The sequence below is a fragment of the Astyanax mexicanus genome, chromosome 18 (assembly GCF_023375975.1).
Source record: "Astyanax mexicanus isolate ESR-SI-001 chromosome 18, AstMex3_surface, whole genome shotgun sequence".
Lineage (NCBI taxonomy): Eukaryota > Metazoa > Chordata > Actinopteri > Characiformes > Acestrorhamphidae > Astyanax > Astyanax mexicanus.
The window spans coordinates 6,009,115-6,029,771 of NC_064425.1; the positions used below are offsets into that span (position 1 = coordinate 6,009,115).

General features: G+C 35.3%; 1 protein-coding gene across 1 annotated transcript; it reads right to left on the reverse strand.

The window, feature by feature from the left end:
- Window positions 1–1,066: 1,066 nt before the first annotated feature.
- On the reverse strand, window positions 1,067–20,119 carry zgc:113279 (uncharacterized protein LOC553749 homolog). The gene is made up of 11 exons (XM_007260521.4): window positions 19,953–20,119; window positions 19,572–19,824; window positions 16,772–16,893; window positions 16,652–16,673; window positions 16,525–16,568; window positions 14,382–14,950; window positions 11,711–11,816; window positions 6,447–6,593; window positions 6,302–6,362; window positions 3,464–3,621; window positions 1,067–1,782 (listed from the first exon to the last, which is right to left on the reverse strand). The coding sequence occupies exons 2-11, from the start codon at window positions 19,792–19,794 to the stop codon at window positions 1,774–1,776; spliced, it is 1,461 nt and encodes a 486-aa protein (XP_007260583.3). The 5' UTR covers window positions 19,795–19,824; window positions 19,953–20,119; the 3' UTR covers window positions 1,067–1,773.
- Window positions 20,120–20,657: the final 538 nt, after the last annotated feature.

Consider the following 20,657-nt stretch of genomic DNA (forward strand, 5'->3'; position numbering starts at 1 on the left):
TCAGAGCAAAACACAAAAAGACAATGGCACATATGAGTGTTTTATTGTTTTATTGAATTACCATGCACAAAAACAAAATAATTCCCTCAAAACCCTAATAAATGTGAATACATGACCTATAAACTGATGTGTTAGGTGTATACTGTATGTAAAATGAGCAATATATATAGTAGTAGTTGGAGTGGTTTTAGAATCACTTACAAATATTCCAGTGTTACAATGTTGGAATCAGTAGTTATTACATATGTATATATATATATATATATATATATATATATATATATATATATATATATATATATATATATATATATATATATATATATATATAAAATAACTACATAACAATTTAAAAATATGTGTGTTTAATATTATACAGCTCTGAAAAAACATATTAGAGCAATTAAAAATGATGAGTTCCTCTGAAATATAATCAAGAGGAAGATGGATGATCACAAGCCATCAAACCAAACTGAACAGCTTAAATTTTTGCACCAAAAGCAGTGTGTAAGACTGGTGGAGGAGAACATGCCAAGGAAATTTTTACTCCACAAAATATTAATTTCTGAACTCTTAAATCTTTATGAATATAAACTTGTTTTCTTTGGATTATTTGAGGTCTGAAAGCTCTGCATCTTTTTGCAAATAAATGCTCTAAATGACAATGATTTTTATTTGGAATTTGCGAAAAATGTTGTCTGTAGTTTATAGAATAAAACAACAATGTTCATTTTACTCAAATATATACCTACAAATAGCAAAATCAGAGAAACTGACTCATAAACAAATGGTCTGTTAAATATTTTTAGAAGCTGTATATATGATTCCATACTTAAAGTAAGACATAATAGATACTGTATTTTTGCATTAATGGACAAACAAGCAAAATATGGCAATATGGAGACATTTCAGCACTGATTTCTGTGTTATTGGCACAAAAACTCCAACTAGGATGAGATTATGAAACTACATCCACTACATTTCATAACTATCTCCTATTTTTTTTAAAGGAAACAAAACTTGATATGACAAAATTCGATATGACAAAAATCATAGTCAAAGCAACTGAATTATTCACACAATTCATTTTCACAGAGTATTATTCAGATATATAAATGCTGTAGTAAATGAATACTGGTATTTATACAGAATAGCCCCACATTCCCAGTCCCAATGTTATATAATATAATTAGATTTAATTGTTGTTCAATATAATTTCAAACATCAATCAAACGTACAGCTTCAGAAAACACGAAACAAACAAAACAAGTGAGTCAAAAAGTTCACGTAACCTTATATGAACATGGCACGAATCTACAGGTCTGATGATCCTTCACAGCTGTTAGTCTTTTGCTCTTAGAGCATAGTTATAAAAGAGACTAACCCGTTAAAGTGACAGGAAGCAGAGCTGCAGATCGCACCACATTTCAGTTCAATATTCTGCTACTTTAACGTAACAAACAGTGGAAGTTTCACAGAAACCAGCTGATGCACAACCGTTGCATTATTGTGTCGCGAGTGAGACAGGAGGCTTTCTCTCCTGTGATTTCACTTCACAAAAGCTCTGGTTGCATAATACATAGCTTTTACCATGCCACAGATGTCCTTACTCTATTAAACGTATTGAGAACATGCAATTATGCTGCGTCTGTGGCAGGTACAAACCTGTATTAACCCAAAAACATTTACCGTCAGGTAACAACACTGCCTTGTTCAGCAGAAAGCACTCGCTGTGTGAGAAGCAGCTGCGGGTCTGGACAGTCCTCTGCTGGGCTACATGACCTGGAGAAAAGAGAAAAGAACAATCAATAAAACTTATCACATTGCTTAAATCAGATTTTTTGCTTGACGATGATACACTTCACTGTAAATGTAAGTGATCTGTATCTGTAATGTGTAATGTGAACGAATCTGTCCCTGAAGCGCCTCATATGCTGCACACTGATACCTGTATAAACGTCTCCTTCTTCACCAACAACAAAAACCCTCATATTAGAGAGACGAGAGACTCGTAGCTTTATAAAGGGAAATGGATGAGTTAGCAGCTCATATGTGGAGCATCTTTTGCCGGAGTGGAGAGTAAACAGCTGCTCTGAAGTTCATGCTCAGGTCGAGGAGGTAAAAAAAGGCCAGGTGGTTTGCTTTTGCTGTTTTTTTGCAGCACAGATGCAGTGTGGGTACGAGAGAGAAGCACATAGCACTAATGCTAATGAAAAAAGACGCATAAATTCTCATTTGACCGTTCACATTCATGTTGCATGTCCGTGGATCGGATACATATGCGTTTTATTTAGGACCGCATATGAAAGTGACTCAAATCTGGTTTGACAAAAAAAAAAAAAACTGATTTGGCACGTTCACACAGCAATGAAAAAAATCAGATCTGAGCCACATTGAGCAAAAAAAAAATCAGATTTGAGTCACTTCAGCCTGGTAATGTGAACATAGCCTATATAACATAAGACAATGATTATAAATACGAGACATCATCTACATAAGCACTTTAAAACTAAACAAAATATATATTAGAACTATAATTCACTGGAGTGTGACTGAAATGAAGCCTGGCATAACTGCCATGAACAAAGGGCAAAATGATTATATATTATTTTAAAGGAAAATTGCACCACATGTTGAGGGAAATTGCAGGTTCTCCTGTGCTTTATTGGAACCTATATTTAGGTACGAGTAGGAGCCCATAAGTGTTTTGTATAATACTGATTCATAGAGAACAGTTACACCATAAGTGTTGGGAAAATACAAGATAAGTTTCAAAAAGTTGCCTAGTTGTTACTCTCTTCTTCCTGGTTGTTCTGAGTGCTTTATTTATACCTACAGTTAAAGTACCTGTGGGACCTGGTAAGTATTTTAATGTACTGGTTCATTCAGAGAAGTTATCCTCTAAAATGTGGGCTGTATTATAAAGCGTTAACCAAAAATTGTTGCCCAGACCTGTAATTGAACCAGTCTCCCACTATCTCCCATAGATAGATAGATGGATGGATGGATGGATGGTTAGATAGATAGATACTTTATTTATCCTGAAGGAAATTTATGAAAAATTCCAGCTGACTGGCATTGTCACCTTACAACTACACACTGAAATGTATTTTTTGTGATTTAATGAATTGGAACAAAAATGGTGTTCAAAATTTTTATCAAATAAAAACCAAACCAATGAAAAAAGTGTGACCTGCGAAACTGTGACGCGTATACACGTATCACTTTTTTTAGGTTAAGTAGACAGCGGCATTCTTCCTTTGGTTTGGTTGATACGTGTTCTATTACAGTGGAAAGCCGTGTTTGTGTGATACAGAGCATTGCGTAATAAATACTTTGAAATACTTTGTTCGTCATTCACCTCTGCCCATCCCTATTCTTAATTTAAGAAAACAAATTCAAAGGAAGCGTGTGAGTGTGTTCACTTTCATATGAGTCACGTGGACACGTGGTCGTGACTCACCTGCAGGCTGCATTCCATCTGCAGAAGACACTCCAGCGTCTCCATCATCTGCTCTTTCCGCAGAGAGTGCAGCCGGGTCTGATCCGCAGTCACGCTCCTCTCCAGCTCACACACTGTGCTCTTCAGAGTCACTGAGGCATGCTGCAACGCACTGAGTCCTGACCACACACACAAACACACACACACACACACACAGTAAATACACAACCTTTACTCCCTCACCCTAAATCTAGTTGATTAGCTGAGACACATTTGGTATCATTTGGTGATTCATTTCACTTTTTTCACTTTAAATGATGTAAAACGCTACAAATCATTTTTGAGTGTCACAGATTTCGATTATGTTGGCTTCATGGTTATAGGGCAAAAAGAATTTGGAAAGACTCGTAGTAGAAATGTCACTGATTAGTGAATAAAGTTGTTAAAAATGTCAGTGTAAAACTCAACAGTTATGAGAAATCTGTTTTATACTCGGTTGATTTAAACTGTTACTAAAGCTCCCCCTGACATTCCAGGATTTATTATCTTTACAGTTACATTATATAAACTGTATCAGAGTGTATCATAATGTAACTGTATCATATTGTAACTGTATTAAAATGTAACTGTATCATACTATAAGTGTATCATAACATAACTGTATTATAATGAAACTGTATCATGCTGTAATTGTATCATACTGTAACTGTATCTGAGTGTAACTTTATCATACTGTAACAGTATCATGCTGTAACTGTATCATACTGTAACTGTATCATGCTGTAACTGTATCATACTGTAACTGTATCTTAGTGTAACTTTATCATACTGTAACTGTATCATACTGTAATTGTATCATACACTAAATGTATCATACACCAACTGTATCATACTGTAACTGTATCATACACCAAGTGTATCATACTGTAACTGTATCATACTATAACTGTATCTGAGTGTAACTTTATCATACTGTAACAGTATCATGCTGTAACTGTATCATACTGTAACTGTATCATGCTGTAACTGTATCATACTGTAACTGTATCTGAGTGTAACTTTATCATACTGTAACAGTATCATGCTGTAACTGTATCATGCTGTAATTGTATCATACTGTAACTGTATCTTAGTGTAACTTTATCATACTGTAAAGGTATCATGCTGTAACTGTATCCTAATGTAACTGTATCATACACCAACTGTATCATACTGTACCTGTATCATACACTAACTGCATCATATTGTAACTGTATCATACACCAACTGTATCATACTGTAACTGTAATACACTAACAGTATCATATTGTAACTGTATTATACACTAACAGTATCATATTGTAACTGTATTATACACTAACAATAGCATACTGTAACTGTATCATACACTAACTGTATCATACTGTAACTGTATCAAACACTAACAGTATCATATTGTAACTGTATTATACACTAACGATATCATACTGTAACTGTATCATACACTAACTGTATCATACTCTAACTGTATAATACACTAACAGTATCACAATGTAACTGTATTATACTGTAAATGTATCATAATGTAACTGTATCATACACTAACTATATCATACACTAATTGTATCATACTGTAATTGTATCATACACTAAATGTATCACACTGTAATTGTATCACAATGTAACTGTAACATAATGTAACGGTATCATACTGTAACTGTATTATACACTAACTGTATCATACTGTAACTGTATCACAATGTAACTGTATCATACTGTAACTGTATCATACTGTAAATGTATCATACACTAAATGTATCATACTGTAACTGTATCACAATATAACTGTATCATAATGTAACTGTATCATACTGTAACTGTAACATAATGTAACTGTATCATAATGTAACTGTATCATAATGTAACTGTATCATACACTAACTGTATCATATTGTAACTGTATCATACACTAACGGTATCATACTGTAACTGTATTATACACTAACTGTATCATACTGTAACTGTATCATACACCAACTGTATCATACTGTAACTGTATCAAACACTAACTGTATCATACTGTAACTGTATCATACTGTAACTGTATCATACACTAAATGTATCATACTGTAACTGTATCACAATATAACTGTTACATAATGTAACTGTATCATAATGTAACTGTATCATACTGTAACTGTATCATACTGTAAATGTATCATACACTAAATGTATCATACTGTAACTGTATCACAATATAACTGTTACATAATGTAACTGTATCATAATGTAACTGTATCATACTGTAACTGTATCATACTGTAAATGTATCATACACTAAATGTATCATACTGTAACTGTATCACAATATAACTGTTACATAATGTAACTGTATCATACACCAACTGTATCATACTGTAATTGTATCATAATGTAACTGTATCATACACCAACTGTATCATACTGTAATTGTATCATAATGTAACTGTATCATACTGTAATTGTATCACAATGTAACTGCATCATACTGTAACTGTTTCACAATGTAACTGTAACATAATGTAACTGTATCACAATGTAAGTGTATCATACTGTAAGTGTATCATAATGTAACTGTATCATAATGTAACTGTATCATACTGTAAAACTATGATTGATTATTTTATGTTATGCCCAAAACACATCCATGATTAAATAAAATAATTATTGCATGCATTTTGTGTGCTTCGAGCCGCACATGGTGTACTTTCCATTTTAGCAAACACACACCCTAAATCAAGTTACGCAGTGCACGGTTCATGGCTCATGTAAAGATTGCAATAGTAGAACCTCAAGTCTTGAAATTCAGAAGCTGAAAACTCTTAATGAAAAACAACATACCATTCATGTCTCTGGCCTCCAAGTCAATATAAATTCCATTCCTCATGCAGCTCTTCAGCACCTGTTAAGAGTAATGAAACGTCAATCTCACAGTTTTAATTCCACACAACAAGTACCATCATGTAAATCATGAACACAGCGCTACCTCCAAAACTCTGACATATCCATATTCCGCACTGATGTGGAGGCACGTCTTTCCATATCGGTCCTTCTCGTTGATGTTTGCACCGAGAGAAATCAAATCTGCAACTACGAGATGCTGATTCCTGTGTGCAGCCAGGTGGAGAGGAGTCTGCAGACAGAAAATAAACTAAATAAATAAAAACACACCACTTACATATCTATCAATCAGAAGGACTGCTCGTGAATTTTGATTGTTAAACTACTATTAGAATACCTACTATTAGAATACCACCTACTTACTACACTCATTGTCCTTTTAATCAGATCCACTGAATATATAGTAGAACTTTTTATACTTTTAACTTTTCTATAATTACAGACTGTAGTCCTCTATCTGTTTTTTTCTGTATAATTTATTATTATCCTCCTTTAAAGCTGATGTCTGTAAGTTTTGGGATTTATGGGATTGAGGTCCCTCTCTGGTGAGAATGGGTAATTGCACTGAGCATGTGTAAGAATCATTTTAAACTAGGCGGGTGTGATGTGGTCTTCTTTTGAGCGGATGAATCCGATTCCAGGTTATGTTCAGTCAGAGAGAGAGAGCACAGTTTTATTATGAGTGAATGAGCTACTGAGCTCTGAGTTTCCTCTTCTGAAGTCTCCATTGCTCCACCAGTTGCTCACGTTCAGTAAAACTGAGCCGGATCCTCTTTTAGAGGCTGTACGTGTGACGTAAGTACGTAAAGATGTGTGACGTGGCCAGAAGAAGAACTCTCGTGGAAAACGACCCGGCACCCCAGTTTTTAAAATTAATATATTAGGCTTAGCAGAGATGGTTGTTTCAGCACACTGGTAGCATTAAACACTATATTTTATCCATATTCTTCTCCTCTCAGAAATGCTTCTGCTTTCAGTTTAGAAACAAACTAATAATACAAACTGCCGCTGTAAAAGCGACAGAGAATACTCTTGTTCTTCGCTTCTTTGGGTGGTCCTGATGGGAGCCAGTTTCATCATCATAACGTTTTTTGATGGTCTTTGCAGTGACTGCACTTGAGAAACACATTAAGAGGCAAGAAATTCAAGTAATTAACTCTTGACGAGTTCAGCACAGCTGTTAACTGAAAGCCTGAATTCCAGGTGACTCTAACTCATAAAACTGACTGAGAAAATCCAGCAGAGATGTGCAAAACTGTCTAATCTAAGCAAGAGGAGCTACTTTGAAAAAAGAGCCAGTTTTATGATTTTATTCATTATATTTTGACATTAGCAGATTTACTTAAATATTTTTTATATTACAATTACAGTTATGATTTTCAGTAATGTTTCTTATTAAATATGAAAGCTTTTTATGTAATGCTTGAATAGAAATCCTCAAGATTTAGTGGTGTAATGTCAGGCAGACAATTAACAAAAATCCTAGTCTGTTAAGGGGTTAATACTTTTTTGTTAACTATAAATTATTTATGTTTTTTTTTCATAGTTTGGATGATTTTTGTTTTAATCTACAATGCAGAATATTTTAAAATAATGAAAAAAAACCCCACTGAATTTCAGATGTGTTCAAACTTGCAATAAACAAATAAACAATAAATCAAATAAACACAAAATAGAAAAAATATATATAGTAAAATATAAATTAGTAATTTAGTAATTTTACATATCATAGGCCACAATCCCACACAATAAACATAGACAAAATAAAAGAATAATTAAAATCCCCAAAAAGCCCCAAAGATCTCCCCTCTAAATGGTATGGCCCAAAATGGGGCCTACTAGCATGCCTCTGTTTTGCTTAGGCACTATTTGAGGGCAGCTAAAAGTGAGATGGGCCTTTTGCCAGACCAGGAAGGGAAAATGGAGCACAGGTGAGTGTTATTATTGTAGCTACAGCTATTAAAATGAAGTGTATAGCCCAGTAGCATACTTTAAAACTGTAAAATGTGGTAAAATGTGATAAATGTTCCAAATAAATATATTATTTTTAGTAGGATTAATCAGTGGTGTGCAGTGAGGCCCTTCTAACCTTTCAGAGAAGGGGTGAAAATAGGTGCATGCAAATCATTACATAATATTTAATCAGGAAATATATATTGTAGTTATTGTAAACTATAAGCATGCATTTTATAAATTAACTAATTTATAAAAAGCAACTAATTTAAAGCATTATTCTGCGTTTTTCAGTTGCTATAGGATGCATATCTGACTGATAGCAGTTCTAACCAATCAAAACTGCTTTTAAAAATGGCTTCTGCCCTAGTGTGTCTGTGTGGACCCTTCTTCTGATTTTGAGAAGAGTGTAGTAATGAGGCTAATAGAAAAGTCGTAGGACAATCTAACCAATCAGATTCATGATTTTCACTGCGGGGGCAGGGCCACGGCTGTCTAACCCCTTCTCAGCAGTGTTCTGATGAAGGGGCTACTACAAATTGGTTAGTCAGAAAACAGCGCTTATGCTGGATTAGTTCAATAATAATATAACTATCATGGAATTGTGACTGTATATGAGAACGATATTGTGTTGTGTCTTATAAAAAAGGCCTATTTTTTAAAGCCTGCCCTTCAATGTGAAACTAACCACAATAATACTGGTGAATTTTTGTGCATACTTAATGTTTTGGCTGCTCTGGTGTAATGTTACTGTAGCCATACAAATGTGTGATCCTTGTTGAACAGCTGTACTTGTAGGAACATTAAGTATTGATTGTTGTGGTCGTTTTTACTATTGTCTATGGTACTTTTGCTGTTTGTAGCTGTTGTATTTGTGGGCTGTTAGTGTGTATTAAGTTAATATAACTAAGTCAAGACCAGAGGTGGAAAGTAACTAATTACATTTACTCAGGTTACTGTAATTGAGTAGATTTTATGAGTAATTTGTAATTTTTAAAGTAGTTTTTAAAATAGGTACTTTTACTTTTACTCAAGCTCATTTTGGCACAAGTAATTTACTTTGCTACTTTGGAAAACTCCACGTTACTGAGTAAAAAATGAATGCTGGGGAAAAAAAAACATAGTTTGAATAAAAAAAATTGAGTTTTGTTCTCCATGGCAGCGCAGCTGAACTTGCAGTGTTTATTATGGTTAGCGGGAGAGACGCTGTGTGGATCAGCTGTGTAGCCTGGGGTCTGTAAGCGCGGCTCGGGGGAACCGGTGTTCTGTCGAGTTATGCTACCCATCGATATGTTCTTCTTTATGGCACTGCACATGCACCGGCCAACAGTTTTTTTTTTGTATGTGTTCATGTTTTTAATGATAATTCATTACGTTTTTATTGGGAACATTAAACAATCTGCTTGAATGTGGAAAAAAAAATATGTAAATAGCAGTTAAAGTAGAGCAATGTCAAGTTAAAAAAAATATGACCATAACTTTTTAACAGTAAAATGTTTTATGGTATGGTGTGAACAAATACTGCCTGAAAGGTCCAATTTACTTTAATAATTATTTTATTTATGATTTGTACTTTTTTACTTTAAATAAACAAATGTAACTATGTAACTTTTACTCAAAGTAAATTTTAAATTGAGTACTTTTTTACTTTTACTCGAGTAGATTTTTAGATGGGTACTTTTACTTTTACTTGAGTAGAATTTTTTCCAAAGTAAAGGTACTATTACTTAATTACAATTTTTTAGTACTTTTTCCACCTCTGGTCAAGACATAGAATTTGTAGTTATTGTAATATTTATCTATTCACCCATACGTTATTTTAACTCAAATAATTAAGTCTGTTTCACATAAAATTGGATATTTCTAAACAATATTCAACTATTTTGAGTTAGTTGAACATTTGTGGGCACATATACTGTACTATTCAAACTGAGATCTTTGAGTTGAACCAACTTATAATAACTAAGTTTAGTCTGTTGTCATTGGCAGCTTCTTTTCTATTGGCTTCTGTCAGAATCTATTTGCATACTGGGTGTGTCCAACAGTTTCTGACTATCATCAATCACCATCAGTGTGTAGTGATTCCCCCTGGGCTACCTTAAAAAAAATCAACTTCCCCTTTAGTTGTAATAACCTTTTTTGTTTTAATTTATTCTAACTCAAGTTTTCATTTCCCATTACTTTAAATTGAGCAATTCTTTTAAACCTTGAAAACGTTAAGTAAACTCAACTTATCTAAGTGTGACAAAAATAAAAGGTTAAATCAACTTTCCCTTTAGTTGTAATAACTTGATATTCTGAGCTATGCTAACTTATGCTAAGTTTTCATTACCTTTTTTTTTTTTTATTTAAAATTTTTCCCTTTTTCTCCCCAATTTACACGGCCAATTACCCAACCCACTCATTAGGACTCCCCCTATTACCAGTGATGCCCCAACACCCCAGGAGGGCGAAGACCAGCACATGCTCCCTCCGACACATGTGAAGTCAGCCACCGCTTCTTTTCGAGCCGCAGCATTACACAGTAGCATCACAGCGCGCTCGGGGGTAAGCTCGGGGGTTCCAATACATCAGCTCACAGACGCCCTGTGCTGCGGACATCACCCTAGGAGTGATGTAGGGAGAGAGCGCCCACCCTACCCACCTGGAGGGAGCAGGGCCAATTGTGGTCCCTCTGAGCGCCGGCAGCTTGATGGTAAAGCTGCAAGAGTGGGGGTTCAAACCTGCGACCTTCCGCTCATTGTGGCAGCGCTTTAGACCGCTGGACCACTCAGCGCCTAATACTTAACCTTTTTAAGGCAACCGGTTTCCTCAAATTTTTAAAGTAAATTCAACTTATCCGGGCTTACAGTGTGGTATTAACTGAAGAAAAAAAATAGCTGAGTAAATATGTATGCACTGAGTAATTGATGGTGGTTTGGTCACAGACTGGTACTGTATACTAAAAAAAAAAAAAAAAAACACTTCACTATGAATTTACATGATTCAAATATGAAATATGAAGTTTGCAAATGAGTAAACTGTTTTATATATCAGCACACTTGCTTTAATTGCGTTCGTATTAAAATCAAATTCAAATCATGTACATTTACAGCGCTGTGTTTTTTATCGTGCCTGTTGAAGGCTACGCTTCAGGGTTCAGCTGAGGATGAATAAACGAGACCGAGCCAAGAACCTGTCTGGAGGCGGAACTGTTACATCAACACACTTCTTGCCAGAACTTGTGAGCATAAAGGAAACGATGCTCTGGATCCATTTGATCATTAGCTACCACTCATCACATTCCAATTATGTAAAATCAAAGCGCTTATTGTGTTGAGTGTTCAGTGTTTTAGAGTATGTGTGTGTGTGTGTGTGTGTGTGTGTGTGTTCAGGATGTGTTTAACCGAGTGTTACCTTTCCCTCTGTATCTTTAACATCCAGCTTCTTCAGTTCTGCCATCCTTCTGGCGATCACATACACGAGAGCTCGCTTCCCCTCGTCTACAGCTCTGTGTAGCAGCCTGTGAGGAACACAATAATCTGAGGATTAGTACAGTAATCTAATCTTCTACAGGATAGTATACAGCATTACTGTTTTTCATATATAATGTAAAGCATATCCTGCACCTCTTCTGAGATTAAACGAAGAATAGCGTGTTTTTAAGGTTAGTTTATGTAATGTTTTGTCAGAATTTTGGGAAACAATATCTAATATAAAGGATTCCTCCTGTTCCACATTGTTGTTACATTATGAAAGAAGCGTATGCGTAATTTGACAGTATCAGGTCTGTCACAATACATTTTTTTGTGGATGATATTGTGGAATTATTGAGAGAAAAAATATTGTCATTTAAAGACATAATAGAATAACAACAATGCATTCATACCCTTTTAAAAACATTGTGTGTATGGAGTTAGTTATTGAAGCATTGGTTATTGTATGACTGGCTGATACTGTTCATTTTTATGCATGTGATTAATCCTACAAATAAACAGAATAGACAATATCACATTCATCAATTATTATTGAGGTCAAGTCAATCATGAATTGTTCCATAAGTTTATAATGTAACTATGGCAGGTCTACCTGCATGCTTTTCCAAAGTTACATAGTGCCGTTTCTAATGTCAGTGGAGCATTAACATGTGTATAAAGCTGATATTTTAAGGTAAGCAAATGGCATGCACCACATTCTGTTGAGTTCCTTTCAGTAGAACATCACTATTTAGGATATGGATGCAAACAAAGGCTTCTTTATTTCTTATATATTTTCGTATAATCAATAATCAGTATAATCACTTCATATTTTAACATTTATATTAATAACTTGACTTATTTTGTCAAAGGTATTTAAATTACTTGCCCCACATGGAAACAGTCTATTTGCCTGCACTGTTAAAATAGCATCAGAGTTTAGAAATAAAAAGGGCTGCAAAAAACACAGGTGCGCAACTGACCCATTTAAACCCTGATAACAGTCAATCAACAGAGTCGATACTTATGCAGGTGTTGCAGTGTGCAAATCACATTTTCACATCAACAACAAACAGAAAAAATAAGGAACAAAACAACATTGCTGTCCCCTTAAATAATCTGCTGGTGTATCTTCACAGTGTGAACGTGCAGGTCAGTGTCCTCTGCTGAGATGCGCAAAAGCGCTGCAGTGTTAAGATACAAACGCGCCAAAGTCAGAGCTCACCTGCCTCTTAAAGGGGATGACAACCAGCACACTGAATGTTTTACATCATGTTACGCCCAAAACACACCCACTTTTAATTAAGAGAAACAGTTCATGCCTTTTGTTAGTTTTGAGCTGCACAACAAGGCGTGTTTTTTTTTTTTTAGCATCCTCAGATACCAAAGACACAATGACACGCCCTAAATCAAGCTGCGGCATGCGCAATTAGTCAGTTTAACGTTTCTTAATCAAATTTTCTGAACGCTTTAAATGTAAAAGTGTAAAATTGTATGTAAATACTCGTTCTTTTTTATGTAGTGCATGAAAATGAAAAAATATATATATTTTCTTTATTTTTGGATTTTTCCATTTTTGTTTTTTGCAAGTTGGATTATACCATCAGACTTGTGTTACAAGATACAACAATGGACAAATCTGAACATTGAGAGAAGATTCAACTTTTCATTTTTCTTAAAATTCTGTTTGCTGTTTCTATATGTAAGTGCAAAGCCGTAGGAGCAGGTTCGACATTGAGGGGTGGACCCATTTGTTAAAATGAATCGAAGCCCACCCTATAGTGACTTAGAACAACATTTCTGTGTATTAGTTAAATCCAACTAAAGGTGACTTTACAACCTAAACATGTTACTCCACATTACATTTACTGTTGTTAGGAAAGAAATGTGTTTAATGTCTGAATTATATACATATGAAATATACACATGACAAAAAAAATGATGAACTGATAACAGTTAATATTTAAAATAACAATACAACAGATTTTTTAATTATTATTATTATTATTATTATTATTATTATTATTATTATTATTATTATGCACAGGCATGTCAATTCTGTTGTATATTTACATTTTCTCAATTTTTTTTACAAAAATAAAAACTCATTAGCTTAAATTCTTGTTTTTCATTTTTTCTACTGTCCTTTTATTTAAAAAAAAAAAAAGTAAGTTTGAGTTTTATAGAGATTTTTGGCAGCAGTTATTATAAATGTTAGATAGCCCAAACCCTCCTAGTTGGTTAGCAGAACAAGATATTACCCAAAAGTCAATTATTTTTGCAGTATATAGTTATTGTTGCGATTTATTGCTCTCATCACTGACCCTGAGAGGGGGTGCTTTTCATGGCGGGGGTGCTGATTTTGGCGCACATTGAAAATAAAAGTTTATTTTAAAACAATTTCTTCTTTCTGCTTTTTCTGTAGTATCGTTTTTTATTTCTGATATTGGGTGGCCCGGTTCCTACGTCAATGTATAAGTGCAACATCAGCAAAGATGCTCCCTCGTTATTTACAGTTATTTAGTTATTTACAGTTATACAGTGTCTATACACTGTAGAAGCGCTCCAACTCATTTTTATACAAAATTAGAGTACCACAAAGATGGACTTACGTTCTCCCACACTTATCCAGGGCCAGAAGCTCTTGGTCAGTTATAGAACTCTGTAGGTGCTCCTCTCTTTTCATTTGGGTCCAGAAGAATGCCAGACTGCCCCAGTCCTCCTGAACTGAGTAGGGATACGCTGGACCGCTCATCTCCCTTGTGGAACCACACCAACTTGCTTCTTGTGGAGAGGGCACCTGGTATTCACCTTCACCAGGTGAGCAGATCATTCCAGCCTGGCTCTTGGGTCTATAATAGACTGACTCATAATGGTCATAACCCTCCTGACTGTTGGGAGTGATGGTCTGGTTATAAGCAGAACTGGGGAAGGAGTTGTAGAGCTCGACGGATCGCATGAGAAACGTATTTGTTTCACAGAAACTTCGATTTGGAGGTGAATCGAACGTAAAGCTCTGTTGGGTCTTGTGTTCACACCAGTTTTTGTCTCCTGGCTCTGGGGATTGGGTAGAAGACTGGTGCATATTTGCTGGACTTGGAGATGTACTGGTCTTTAGATCTTCTTCCAGCACTTCCACTATGATGGCAAGTTCCTCCAAACTCTTGGTTTGCCACTTTTTCTAAAAACATACATTACATTACATTAAATTACATTACATTTGGAAGATGATTTTGTCCAAAGCAACTTACAATAATGATGTACATATATTGATAGAAGTTCAAGGTAAAAAAAAAGGGCCTAAAGGAGGTCAAATGGAAATAGTGGGATAGAGGAGGAAAGGAGGGGAAGAAGGAAATGAGATTAAAAGTACAGGAGTTGGACATTGAAACTGAAACATCTGGTTTTAGAGCACAATAATTTATAGTGGTGACGGACAGTTCTGGTGGAATCAGGAGAGTTGAGGTGCACATTAAATTCTGCGTGATTTGATCAGCCGTGGTTTTATGTTTTTTGGATACAATCCGGGTTAGCACCCGAACATCCCTTTCAGACAGCTTCCTGTTACAGCGTCCACAGTTAATCCTGTTGGATGTGGTTGGTCCTTCTTGGTGGTATGCTGACATTACCCTGGATACCGTGGCTCTTGATGCATCACAAAGACTTGCTGTCTTGGTCACAGATGCTCCAGCAAGACGTGTATCAACAATTTGTCCTCTTTTGAACTCTGGTATGTCTCCCATAATGTTGTTTGCATTAAACTGTGCTCTTACCCTGCTAATTGAACCTTCACACTCTGCTCTTACTGGTGCAATGTGCAATTAATGAAGATTGACCACCAGGCTGCTCCAATTTAGCCATGAGACCTCCCACACTAAAATGACAGGTGTTTCAGTTTCATTGTACAACCCCTGTAGTTAGTTAGTTATAGGTGTTAGGAGAGTAAGTGCTCTTTGAAGAGCTCTGTCTTCAGGAGTTTATTAAAGATAGTGAGAGATTCTCCTGATCTGGTAGTAGAAGGTAGTTAGTTAGAGGTGTTAGGAGAGTAAGTGCTCTTTGAAGAGCTCTGTCTTCAGGAGTTTATTAAAGATAGTGAGAGATTCTCCTGATCTGGTAGTAGAAGGTAGTTTGTTCCACCATTGGGGAAATATGAATGAATGAATGAAGTTTAACTTATATAGTGCCTTTCTAGAAACCCAAGGACGCTTTACAATTTACACTTTTTTTTTTTCTTTTTTTTTTTTTATACACATACAACCATTCAAAATCAGCACTCATCCACACCGGTGAGAATCAGCAGCCAATAGAGCACAGCATACTCTCAACCGGAAACAACCATCTACTTGGAGGACTGCATCGGGCACTACAGCATTTACCCAGGACAGAGTGCCAGTCCATATCTGGGCACAGTCATACATATATTTTACACACCCACACACACACACACACACATACACAAGCTTAAACAAACGTATATACATACCACACACTTTTACACATACACACCAAGTCAATTTAGGGCAATCCAATTGACCAGATCAATTTAGAGTATTACATATTTTTGGCAATTTAGAGTATCCAATTGTTGATCTCCATGTTTTTGGACTGTAGGAGGAAACCCACCCAGACACAGGGAGAACATTGAAACTCCACCCAGACCCCATGACCCCAGCGCTGGGAGGCGAACATGCCAACCACTAAGCCACTAAGCCACTTACTTTTTAGTTAGCGACCAATTTAGAAGAGCATACCTACCAGTCTGTTTCTCCGATCAGCGCTTGTGTTGACTCGTTTTTTACCTACACAAAAACATCAAAATGAAAAAAAAAATCATACCTGTGATGAGTGGTGATACTTTACTATACTGTAAACTCATTCAAACCTTTTGTTCCTTTACTGTCCTCCTGTAACAAACAGAAAAGAAAGATAGCATAAGTGAAATGAATTCCTCAGCTGTATGAAGTCTGTGTGGTTGTACTGTGGGTTGGAGGAGAGCTCATACCTGCAGCTCTTTTGGATCCATGCCCTTGGCTATGCGAAAATTCCTCAGCATGTCTTTTACTGGCATTCTCACTCTGACACCCAGGTATCTATTATCATTTTTGCCTTTCCTGGATTTTGGACCTAAAAGAGCATAGAAGTTGGCTGTTATATTCATATTATGTTCTATTATGTGCTGTATACATACTACATAGAGTGAAATGCAGTGATTAGGACAGTTTTTGAGCTTTTTAAATGGAAAATATCCAAACAAATGATGCATTTTTGTTATAAAGAAGATTTAGATTTTGCTTTTTTCACAGCTGGAGCCCTACAGTATGTTCCAATCACCCTTAATTTACCTAACATGCACTGCATTAAAAAAAGTATAATCGCATATAATTGTTTCGGATATCCAAACTAAACTTATTTAACCCTTTTAGCCCTGAATTATCTCCAATGATGGTAAAGATGAAAAAAGTGTTTTTTTTTTGTGTCTGTAATGCACTGAAAAAAGACTCTAATATTCTACTATAGAATGTATACAGCAAATAAATCCAATTAACTTAAATATTCAATAGTTTTTTTATTTCCATTGGATTGGAAGTCTGTGTGATATGTTATATTTTATATTGACTTTTTATTCTATAAACCACCCCTAAACAGTTACTTTGTCTCAATGGCTCTAGTACTATTGTTTTTCCAGTGCAATAGATGAGACCAAACTTTAAAAAAAAAAAAAAAAAAAAAAAGTTTCCACTGCGCCATTAAAATAGCAATCAGCCAAAGTCAGACTGCACCTGCCTCTTAAAGGAAATTGCAAGTCACAAAATTATTGGTTTATTTAACATTATGCCCAAAACATACCCATGCTTTTTGAGTGTTTTGAGCAGCGCAAACCATACTTTTCCTGTCGTTGCGATAGCAAAGACACATTGACACCCTAAATCAAGCTGCTGTAGATCACTAATATAGGACCCTGTGTGTCAACCAATTAGCCTAATATTTTAAAGAAATAATTGAAATGCACACTTGGGCTTAATTTCTGGCAGCCTTGTTAAATCTATTCTATATAATTTTAATAATTATCATTTTAATTTATTCCAGTGAAGCAATGTAAAAATTACTTAAGATAGAAGAAGAGAAAGAAAGATATTAAAACATCACTCTGCAAGTTTTCTGCATATAAAGATAATGGCTCTCGCAGGATAAACAGTGTAGCCAGTATAACTAGTATAACCAGAGACAGTACAGGTGCAAGAAAATACAGAAGCATTATTTCTCCACAGCGTTTCAACAGAGTGAAAGTCAGGAATCTCGTTCTAAAACACAAAGTCTTCAACCATGCTTTAGTTAATTTACTTCTGGGCTTTGGGTGATCCGGTTTTAAAGGACCAGAGGCATGATGCTTCCTCCACCATGCTTCACAGATGGTTGGATGGGAGAGTGTTTTTTTCTTTTAAACACAGTGTTGTTTCACTATTGCCTTATTTGTCCATATAAGTTTTCTGAAGAATCATTTGAGGAACATCCTGGTGGGTCCTGGGTAAAGGTATGGCAGGTTTTAATGTTTTGCAGCAGCAGTCTTTCCTGTTGGTCTTTTTCTGTTACCTTTGGGTGTTGTATTTTAACAGAATGCCCACTCCCAATTAAAGCAGAAATGGGCCTAAACTTTCTCAGTTTGTGGGCAATTTGTCTAAATTTAATCTGATGTACACTGAACTGAGGTTTATTGTTTAGCAAATTTTTAAAGCAAATTCCAGCTTCTCTATTATAACACATTGTTTTAAGTCTTTTACATGAAGCCATAGTTCACAACAATCAATAATTCCCAGAAGGAACGGATTTGTGTACGTTTATTTAATTGGTAAAGCACCTTTCAAACCTTAAACACTTTCAATTTCATCTTCTTAATGATTTGAGACATCATTTGTGATAGTTATCTCTTGGAAAGAGTTTCACTTACTTTTTCTAGCCTGCACTGTGCTTACTTTAGGGGTGTGCCATGTCGTATCACATGCAATAATATCGCCAACATTTCTTTTATTTTATGAACAATATCAAACACTGAAATATCATTCCATATCACCCACCCCTAATTATCACATCAGGGTACTACTTTTTCACTTTTTTTTGGCTGTTTTTAGCAAAAGCACAATTCACACTGTTCTTATCTCCCATTATATATCTACTAGAGACAGATTATATCGGTCCAGTATCATTTATTTTACTTTAATTCTGGATATATGGAGATATTTGGAGTGCATTATTATTAGTATCATGACATTCTGGATCATTGACTGAATCACTGTTACAAATCTGTTTTTTTTTTTTTTTTTTTTTTTTGCTTTTATTAATACCTTAGTTAGGGGTGTTCAGTATCATATCGTATGCAATAGTAAAATTAAAAATACATTTTGTTGCAGTAGTTTATTCTTGAATTATTATTTTTACTCTTATTTTTAATTCAGATTATTTTTTTTATTTCACCAAGAGTATCGATATTGCAAAAATACCATGAAATATCATATTATTTCAGGGCCATATCGCCCACCCTTGCAGTGCATATCAATGAGCTCAATAATAACAAAACTATTTTATTTGTGATAAGTGCACAGAAACTCCAAAACCTCAAAAAATTGTTTGATTATTCTTCTTGCAACTGCATAGTTAATCTATGTATTCTAATAATCATAAATAGCATCATTAGAAATGATCCAGGCTGCAATAGTGTTCTTATATAAACAATGATAATACCTAATGATCACATACCAACATTAAAAACTACTGGTAATAAACACAGTCCTAAATCTTGAACCCACCTGTTGAAGAGGTTGAAGCTTGCTTGATGTCTGGAATGTGGTTATGCAGCTCCAGACCGACCCCTGTAAGTGCTGAGGTGGGCGAGTTTGGTGGGTTTGTGTTTGAGGCTGGTGCTGCTGGAAGTGGTGAAGTGTCACACTGATGAACACCATGATGGTAATCTCTCCACTCACGGCTCTGCGGCATCCTCTCGTCGTCTGCCTCCTCCAGAGGACTCCTCATTATCTAGTCTCCCTTTAGAGAGCGGTAAAGCTGTAAAAAAAGAAAATAAAAGAAAAAAAGCAGTGTTTTTTATATAAGTTCCATAAATAGCATTAAAAAAACTATCATTAAAATAATATTAGAGCACAGTCACTGTGTGATATTGTATATAGAATCACCTGTGCTCCTCAGCGAGAGTGTGCGTGCGAGGAAATGCATAGTTGTGTGAGGTAAGGACGTCTTTCAGTCTGCAGTAAGGGAGGCGGGACAGAGACAGAAGAGACAGAAAGCTGGAAATTAGCCTAACTGCCCTGCAGGGGTTCAGCTTCTACCTGTTCTGTCATGACAGTGAAGATGATACACTGAAAAAAAAACAAGAGGAACATCCAGCAACTGTTAAATACACAAGTTACCAAACAATCCTAAATAATTCACTATTTAGAGACTGTCTCTGTGTTTGATTTTCAAATAGGCAAGAGCAAAAAAAAATCCTGATTTGAAGACAAATTATGAAGACAAATTTTATCTTCTAAAAAGCACTCAAGGATTCAGGGATTCAAGGAGATTTTATTGTCATTCGCATCACATGTGGTACATGAGGTGGAACGAAATTGTGATCTCACGATCCAGTTTACACTATAACAAAATAAAAGAACACAATACAAATAGAATAGAACGAAATAGATATCAAGATAAATACACACAAAAAAATAAAAATAAATAGGGAGAGTAATAGGCAAGTAGCAGCAACATGAAGTCCAGAGTGCTATAGTTTTGCTATTGCAGCATGATAATGTGAATTGTGTGCTGTTCGGTTGCAGAAAGATGTGTAACCCCACCCATCCCCATAGTTTTCAATGGCAAAACAGACAACTTTCAATCAC